Here is a 10,160-nt window from a genome sequence, read left to right on the forward strand (position 1 = left end):
GACTTGTAAAATGTGCATTATCTGCAGTATTTGCCCCCAACTTTTGATATAAAATTCTTGCTTTACTAATTGTTGTGCCAGCTGTAATGATGTCTGTAACCTCATCCACACTCATTTCTTAGAAATATTCTTCCCGGCTGCCACATGTTCATGTATTTTGCGTTGGTTTTTGTTTGAATGTGTGGAAAGTTAGGAGAAATGCTTTTTTAAAGCACAGAAGCTCGATGCATCTTCAAAGATTTTAAAGTGAATACAGTATAAATTTCATCTTTGGCCATCACTTAACAATGACACTCCGAAGTGAGTCCAGATCAAGAACACATTTTATTGAAGCAATTTACCAGGCGAGGCTTATCTCTAGATTTCCTTCTTGAGCACCGACAATTTTTGATGACATGCCAACCAAACTACAGCGAGGCAGTGCTGTAACAAATTTAACGGTTTTGTACCCTTAAAACAAGTTGAGTGCATAGACAGTGACATCCTTATGTAAGCGATGAATAGAATATTTTTAGGTTGTCGAGGCGTAAAGAAGGTATGAGTCTGTTTTCGCCTCCGGATTTAAAGGCAACTGCTTTGTCGCCTGATTATTTCCCACCTTAGGGCTCAGTCAGACACAAATTACGGCAAAATGCACATATGACATTCTGCGTATATTTACAGTCAATAGTAACTTTGAAAAGCCGCATTTAGATGGTCTTCTGAATGAACCCCGAGAAAAGGCTGAGGCGCAAACTGTGGAATAAAACAGTTTTGCTTTGTAAACGATGCTAATACCAATTGAACCATATGAGACCTACTGATGTACCCAATTGTTGTCATGACAATGCGCAACGTTTATTCAGACAGGTTACGGACTGCTGAACTGCACTGAAATTCGTCACAGGAAGTACGTTAGTAGTGATGGACACAACGTTCATACTAGAATATTCATACACCACCTAATTTACTTCATTTTTGTTAGCTTTTATTTTTTTTGGTTTGTATTTTTCGTAATTGGACATTATGACGCCCTAGTAAATATACCAGCGATTTAGGCTTATCAGATAGAGATTTTCATAACGGTTGTATTTAATTCGTTGTTTATAAAATGCCTACGACTTCTATCCATTTTTCATTATTTAAAATTGCAAAATGGAATGCAACTTTCCACCTACCTCAAAATAATTTTGCAACTCATTTGAAACCAAAAAGGAACAGTGTAATTAAAAATTTGTTGCTTTTATACAAAAGTCATGATGTAGGAGAACATCAGTTGCTTTTCAAATTCTTACAAAGATCATTCAAACTTTGCTAAAATTGCTAACGATTGAGTTTTGCTATCCCACCAAGTTATGTAGAATTCATATTATCAAAGTGGGAGGGCAGGAAGGGGGAGGGTCAAGTCCAATAACTTCATCAAACACCTTATTTCCCATGCAATGTTAAACGTGCTATAACACTTTGTTCCTACCAGATAAAAAAAAGGTTCTTAATTTAGCTTTATTAAAAACAAATGAAATAATGAAGACAAACAGGACCACATGCATACTTTGGTCACAATTTTGTGACATTTCTTATATCGACTAAGGTCTATAAATAGCGTTACAAAGGGATTAGAAATGTGTTTAATATCACATTTTGCAATTTTGTATGTATGCACCTTACCAGATATCATCTATCAATAAAGGAAATCGACCACAGCAATTGGATTGCGCACTTGTGAGCACGTTTAGCATCGGAGTGCTGGTCGCTGTATTGAGCTTTTAATCTCTCTAGTCCTCCGTTGGCGGGCAATAATACCACTGCTCCGGTAGTAAATACCGGCCCTACTATGTGCAAAATAGGCATTGTCAGTGGCAATGCGCCTCGTGCCATCTTTCCCTCATCGTGGTCGTCTAAGACACTAGGTTTGTTGTGTAGGTTGGTAGTGCTTCAATCACAGGAGGACCGGGTCCAACCTGTAGAATGATTTTGGTGTGTATGTGGACATCACATAGGTGTTACTAACATCTAAATAGGCACAAAAAAAGAAAACCATTTGCTACCTGACACTCGATATATTGTAGAGAGATGTGCAGTTTGTCTTACTGGACAGGAGTACTCAGTTCAGAGATCAAAGGATAAATATCTCTCTTCTTTCAAAAACTCACAAAGATATGCGCCGTAAAAGAGCCCTTGTAATATGCGGCTTGAAATTGCATTAGCGGTTGAATGAAATTCCTTGCTAGTATAAAGCCGAAACAAAGTACGAAATAAACTTACTCTAAGTGGTGACTTTGCATTCCCTACCCAGTGCTTGCATTCATCGTTGGCGAACAATTCAATGAGATTAAAACTATTAAGTGTCTCAAGGGCTGCAACCAATTCTAGATTGGTTCGGTGGAGGAAATCCTGTGCCAACAAGTTGATAAGTTACTTTAAGGAGAAGTGCCCTTAAAGAGCTAGTTTTCCACAGATAATCTGTGGTTTTAGATTACTTTCATCGTCCCAATTCATCTTATCTTACTTCTCTAGTCCAACGAGCTCAACATTTGAACCGAAATGTGCTGTGATGCCCATCAAGGCATTCACAAATTGTTCGCCCGATGCATCATTCGCACCATTCCAGCTATCCGTACTGCGTCTTTGCGAACCACCAATGTAAACGCCGTGTCCATATCACCGTCCTTTTTATCAACTAATAGAAACCTATTACGAAATCTTGTGCGTCTCTGATGAAGCGGCAAATCGGTGGTGATGAAGTGGTCCAAACCCGTTGCCCACCCTTCACTAATGACTTTCTCCCTCTTGTTCTTGTAAACCATGAGGAAATAGAAGCACCAATTGTCAAAATAATAGTCCTTATCTCATTGTTAACTCTTTGGCACTAATACTCATAAAAATCCCTAGAAGCAAGGGGATCTTTAATAAACAGGCACTTTTTTCAAATGCCTGTTAATTTTTTTACAATATGCTTTTAACCGTAATTGTTAAATGTTTTACCCCATCTGTTTATTAGTGATACATCAAATTGCCTGCCAAAAGGTGCGTAACTCATCTGAGAAGTCCTCAAGTGACAACGGTGAAGCATGCAAAAATATCTTCCACCAACCAACTGCATTAATGGAAGGATTCCAAGTGCTGAGTTAAATTTCTATGAGGATAATTTTTGAAACATCATAAATGAAATTGACCTCAATGAGTAATCCTCACAGCAGGAAAGCATTAATCTTGAGACCTGAGATATTGGAACTTTGGACGACTTACTCATAAGCCTGAAGCGATTAAGTGCTTGTCACCTAAACATGCTAATAGAAATGGTAGTTTGGCATTGAAAGTAAGTTTTAAGAAGTAATATCTGAGTTTACACTTTCACCTCTTTTTATCATCCATAGACAGTAAAACATTTTAAAATGTAAAGATTTTAAAAAGTGGAGGAACTTTTATGTGTGTTACTAAGAATGAAACAACACTTTTGACTTTAAATGTTAATAAAAGCATCTTAGGCACATAGCATCCATAAAGCAGCAAAATTGGCCATCGTAAATTAGAAGTGATTCTTGGCACGCTCAAAGTGGGGACGCAAAATAATCAAAGGTAATTTAAGAGGTTCTCTTAATTTCTTTAACGAAGCGTTTCGCTTTGTAGATAATTGAACCGATGTTGCTGCATGGTACGATTTTTAGGGATCAAATCCTCACAGAAGCAAATAGTGAAGAAATATATTGGATGTTCAAGAAATTACTTTTTTGCCCAAATTCACCAAAATTACCTGTCAAACATAATTTATTAGGATTTTGACACAATACTATGCCATTATTGTGCCATTCTTTCTCCAAATCGTCATAACTTGAGGTCATTCTAGCTACAGTAAATAAGGTTACATCAATTGCGCTTTATTTTAAACAAAATACCAGTAAAATGCAAAATTACTTAAAGAATATTTCATAGAGTTCAGTCAACACTAAATACATTGCAACACGAATGACAATCAGGCGGTTTTTTTGTTAAATTTATTCCTGTTATGGAGGAAGCGATGACCGCCAACATGATAACAAAACTATTGCAAGGCTAAACTCACACTTGTCATAATGGTGTAGAATAATCACTGACAGTGACATTAAAAGCAGTTCACCATTTATCCACTGCGAACAAATCTGTTTCTGCTAGTTATGAAAGCTCTAGGGGAAAATCTTAAAGTGCCTGGTATTTAGTGTTACAATAGTCACTAATGGCAGACAGACATCCAATCTTCCTTTAGTTATCAGTTTTAGATTAACTTTGCATTTTAGCGTCGCCTGAAAACAAAATGGTAAAGATAATATGAAATCCTCTGAACTTACCCTAATTATGAATTTAAAGTAGATTTGCAAGGCCAAGAAAATACAAAGCAAACAAAGTAAACAAATGAACAAGTTTATTTCAAATATTTCTGGAACTTGTTAGGTGAACCTTACGCAACACAAGCTACTTAAATATCTCTGCTAGTCTTTGAGAGCTACTAAGTGTGCTTGGCATTTAAAATTGTTACATTTGAAATTAAAAACAAAATACCCTTGCATCGGCACGAATTTGTCTAACCGAAATTTCCGTGCCTCAAGGACAGCATCAAATAATTTACTAGCGGTTTCATTTGAAAAATTTCTTCAAACCGCCAGATTGACCTCTACTTAAAGCACCAACTTCAAGGGGAATTGTAATAAAAGCGATAAAGTAAAATTCGCGGAATTGCTTTAGATGTGAACACTTGTAAAAGAAGAAAAATGGCTCGTGGGCACTGCAGCTGCATCTGACTGTGAATGACGCATCACCAACTACAATGATTGCGATAAAATTTTGGATATTTGGCTTAATTATGCACTTGATCTGAGCTATGCATTAACACAATAGTCTATACGGTCAATCTCAAATTGGTTGTGTAACAATTACATGCCTTGTTTGCCGACGGCGACGTCGACCACTGAATTATCGCATTGCCGAATAGGTGTATTTTAAATTTTTCTGGGTCTTAATCAACAGGTTACAGGCAACGTAAGAATCTGGAATTGTATTGTACATAACGGCTCCTTAAGACAGGCATCCTACAAAGTAACCTCCAATAGAGTCGTCTTATTTTCCAAATTAGCATTCTCACTTGGCTTAATTGTAATCCGATAGTGGTTCTTCCCTCGGTTCTGGTGATTCGCCACTTTTGTACTTTGAATTAGCCCCCTTGTACCTCCCTGGGTGGGCTGGCCTTTGGGGCCATGCCAATAGCCCAGACACCTTCTCCGTGCTGAATGTATGTATTCTGCCCGAGTACTGTGTCTTCTTTCGTCCTCAGGGAGTCCCGGGACGCTATATAATGTCATTTTTTAACAGCATTGGCAAAAATTTAGTATGAGCGTAATTTTTTTATAGAAGAGTTTATGTTATGAAAACATGACCTCTTTAGTTTCACCAAATAAGGTAATAGAATCCCATATTTTTACTTCCCTCCACCACGTCCATTTATTAAATGTATGAAAACTATGGATAAATATTATTAAGCCCCTCACTTAAGTACAACAAATAATATTGGTATTTTAAGTGATGAGGAAGCACCAATATTTACCTCTCAAATAAAACAGCCCAAAGTGCATACCCATTTGAAATTTATGGAAACAAACATTTTCTTTGTGTCTTCCATGCAAACTCACAAATGATAGTCTGCATCTGTAATGGTTTTAGATGTGCGTTTCGCCTGCCGGACCAGGGAAAATGTTCCAAGTGGCTCCTGCAACGATTCTTGCTCCCGAACGATATTACATCGCAACGCACATTAGGATGAGAAGCATGCATAAGAACGAGACAAATCCATTTCACGGATTTATCTCATTATTCTAGTTTTTTAAGCCAGACACTAAAAAAGTGTTTAACTTTGTGTTTTAAAATTGTTAATAAGAATTATTTATTAGAACAGCATGCCGTATTCTAGTGCGTTCATCCCTTTGAACTTAAAAACTAACAAGAACTGTTTCATTTGATGATACAGAAAGACTTTCGCATTACAGCACACGAGTTGGGTATGCTCAATGTGAGATATCTGTGGTAAAACTAGCTAACACCAAATGACTTAATTCTGATTGTATAACTGCAAATGGATGTCAATTGCTTGCTCGTCTTCATTAGAAGCTAGCAAACGGAATGCCGAAACCACCCTTAACTTGTAGTTAGCGCTATTTATGGGTACAATCGGAGGGCAAATGCATATTTCATATTCTGCGGCTTGCTTTGACAAATTTGAAGATTGTTTTGACCGTAAAAGATGCAATTTTGTATTGGTATGTCGTTTTAAAAGTTCTCCAACTCCTACCTTAATTCAAATGCCTGATTTACAAGCGCACAATTAATATGCGCTGAACAGCTTAACCACTCGTGCCTCTGTCCACTTTTACAATACAAACAAGCTGCATTTGTTGCCACATTTAAAAAATTAAAAGAATGATGAGGTAATTCAAATTTGCTTAGTGCCTGTCTTAATCCCCAAAACCCCATTTCAAAGTCATCGGTCAACCTAGTACAAACTTGCAAACAACTATTCTGAAGGGCTATAACGAAATAAATGTTTGAAAAAGGATCTATCCTGGTTTAAAAAAGATGAATTGTACTACTCAAATGACCTCAAAATTCACTGAAAATCACGGCCTCTTTTCGAGGAATTAAGCAGGTTCAAGTTGATCTCGTATTAGGCATAACATAAAAGGTTTGGAAATCCATGAAGAATTGAAGAAGGGGACAACTTCATTGCACAAGTATGCAAAAATTTCCTTGGCATTTGTGGCAACGGAGAAACAAGAAGTGAGAGCTCAAATGCTCAACTTTCTTCGTTCGCCTATCTACGTCCCTCATTCCTTGCAAACAAAGACCCACATGTTGCCGAAATGAGGAAGCGCTGTAGGTTAATAGCAATGTCTCACTGAGAATCTTGCACAGATCATTCTGATTGGCCCAAAGCGGCAGATGCTTTGTTGCGGTACTTGCCCCACAACCAACTTATTAGGGTCAAAGTTTCCCCCATAACACACCACAATTGCTATCGTTTTAAGTTGATTTATGCCACAAACTTAGGTTAAAACAAAGCCAGTTGGCTGTATTTTTGGCAAAGGGAAGCTGATATTCCATTTTACTGGTTCAGTCCTATTTGGTTTCAAAACTGTCATAACGTGATATTTAGAAGCTCAAAGACAAAAAATTTGGGTAAAAATCGGACGTTTGTGGTAAAGTCATGTGGAGTCTACTGCAGATTGCAGGTCATAAACACACCCAGCATTACAACAAAGTGGTGGTAAGTGAAAAACTGCGCCGTTGTTACAAATACAAATTCAGTGGGAGACCTCATGGGTGTAGCGGTTGAAGAGGATGGATGATAAGCGTAGCCTTATTGTATTCCGATGAGTTGTGCATTTCTCATTTGTTGGAGATGATAATCAATGCGAACCGCCTCACATGATGATGTAGAAAAATTGCCACTTTGACGCAAAGACGTTGGGTGCGCCTAATGTGCGATACCAGAGATGGAACGAGTATATGTTAAATCATTTTTAAATCTTCACAAGGAATTAACAAAGTGAATGTGGAAACCATAAATACAGTACTGTAGACGGGTCGTTAGCGCCATTTTGCCTAGTCTGAAAGGAAACGTATACTGTATCGCTTGTAAATGGCATTGATTAATTTGCTGTCTTCTTTGCCTCACCTTATCCACTTTTGCATTATTTCATTTTAAAATGGTCAAGCTGTTGGTCAATTGCCAAGTCCAACAAGCCCAATAGGGCTCTGAGGAAAACTGAAGATCTTCTTGAGATTTGACATACGTGATGACTGGATCTTTGAACTTAACCACTAAAACATCAGAAAATAGATGATTTTACTGTAATCATTTAAATTCATCAGATCGCAAGTTGATTTCCGCCACCGTAAAACACTTTAGTGGCTGCTGACATGAAAGACTTGGTGAAGGTTTTAATCCCGCTCATCATGCATTTTATAAATATGAGCTACCAATCCAATGTCATTTATTTAACTGAAAAATTGTTTTTTTGTCTGTTGGACCCGTACTTCATGTCATGCGTTCGCTAGACAGAGGTGCAATGTCAGTCAGTCAGTCAAGAAGCAGATTTGCTGCTCACTGTTATTCTACACTTCCAATGCATGGAACGAGTAATCGGGGAGTCAATCGATGGGACAATGGAGGACACAGGGTTAAAGTCTCTTATGCAGACCACCCAATCCAGTGCGTGCAAGTAAAACGTACGTTTGCATATTAATTCCTAACTTCACAGTTTCGCATCTTCCTCTGTTGCATTATGCTCCATTTAGCAGAGGAGGAACGCCCTAGTCAACAAATGCCCATTTCAAAGCTTTCCCACCTCTTAGGTTGTGTTACATTTCTTGCATGGTAACTTGGCATTTTTGCAATTTCAGATGCGGATGCATGTTGAACTAATGGAGTCCGTAGAATCCACTCCGGGACAGGAAAGGTGAATACTATACTGGAAAATTCAAACCACTCAATCTTTGCAAAAAGAGACCTTTTATTCCGCGACATTATACTGCTAGGTTCAAAGCACTTGTCATAGTCAACATCCTTAACTTTATCCAAAATTGTGACTCTTCTTACTCCAATTACACTCATCCACTAGCATATTTACACTTCCAAGATTACCTACCTCTCAGATCATTACAAATGCTATAGACTTTCTCCCTCTTTCACTTTCGTCTTCTAATCAACATTTAATCTTCTGCCTTCTCATTAACCTCTCCTACTCCTTCTCAATTACCCCATTCACTTTTCATCTCCCACTAATTCCCTCACAGCTTGCGCCTCATTGTCCGCATTTCACTTCTGCCGTTGTTATCACTCACAACATCGAGTTAGAGAGTACCACCGCCAGTGTGCATCCCATGCACCAGAAGTGGACCTGAGTTGGATTAAAGTCAATGAAACTGTCTAGCAGGTACGATGACACTACTGACGCCATCCAATCGGCAGCAACCACGAGGCACTTTATAGGTACAACACTTCATTCTCCCTTCCGTCATGTAACTTATGCTCGCGAATATCACTCATATCCGATTCGATTCCGTTCTCATTTACCTGCCATCAAACCTATTCACATGTTGCTTTATTCCTCCTCGACGCGTGTAGAAGTCAATGTTCATTTCCCAATACCAGCTGTATGCAATTAGTGGTTTCCTTATCCTCCTTTCCATCACTAGACGTGATGCACCTCTACCCCCTCCATACATGCCCCATCAACTCCTAACCACAGTTTACTGACTTCCGCTTCATGCTTACTACTGCATCACGAACACATTGCACTTGGTGCAACCAACCCCCGAATAGACAGCACAACACAGCACTTCTACTGAGTCAATAGCCCTTGAGAGAGTAATGCACAAATATAAAGTACAGAACAAACCTCGATCACACCTAATAGGTATGGGTTCAACATTGCCTCGGTTACGTGAAGGCGTGAGTTCATCCCAGCAGTTGGTAGATGTAAAAGAGGTGAAAAGAAAGTAAGGGAGTCAGCAATTACCATGCCATGGGAATATGTAAGGTCATTTAAATCATTTCAGATAAAGCAGATGAAGCTAATTGGTACCGACACTATTCAGATCTGAATAATTTAAGTGTAAAAGGGTTTAGTTTGTCAGCAATGCACGAAAATGGAGCCTTCCACTTTAGCACTTTGAGCTCCGAGGTCATCCAATTAAGATTATGCGGATATTTACTTCCTAGCTCTTTTAAATAAACGGGAATGCACTCAAACTTCAGGATTCTATCCAAGTCGCTTAGACTACATGCGACTACTTCATCCTTTTCAGTGAGTCCGCATTTTCGACAGCATTTTTATTTGATTAGCAAAAGTAATTTATGGTCGCCTCAAGTCTTCAGGATCGAAAAATTTACTGCTTTTTAGGCTGAATTGCTGCTAGTCGCTTTCGCATGATTTCTTGAAAGACTGCTATAGGTTAAGAGCCTACTCAACCTTATTTCAACAATCGGGGGTGTTTTACAATCAGAAGGAAAAATCATCTGTGTTTCAAGTCCATGAATATTTTGTCACTTAGAGAATTCTGCAGTTTATGCAGTCAGCCATCGTTGAAGCCACTAATTTAGCATAACACACACAGTGAAGCATCTTCACTATGGCATACAATTTTCCTCCAAA

General features: G+C 38.4%; 1 protein-coding gene across 1 annotated transcript; it reads left to right on the forward strand. All coding sequences in view use genetic code 11, as the record gives it.

Moving 5' to 3' along the window:
• Positions 1–8,048: 8,048 nt before the first annotated feature.
• Positions 8,049–8,907, forward strand: EGR_09419 (hypothetical protein; the record flags this gene model as incomplete). The annotated part of the gene is made up of 2 exons (XM_024498668.1): positions 8,049–8,225; positions 8,800–8,907. The coding sequence occupies 2 exons, from the start codon at positions 8,049–8,051 to the stop codon at positions 8,905–8,907; spliced, it is 285 nt and encodes a 94-aa protein (XP_024346902.1).
• Between the last annotated feature and the right edge of the window lie 1,253 nt (positions 8,908–10,160).

Source organism: Echinococcus granulosus, assembly GCF_000524195.1.
Source record: "Echinococcus granulosus chromosome Unknown EG_S00147, whole genome shotgun sequence".
Lineage (NCBI taxonomy): Eukaryota > Metazoa > Platyhelminthes > Cestoda > Cyclophyllidea > Taeniidae > Echinococcus > Echinococcus granulosus.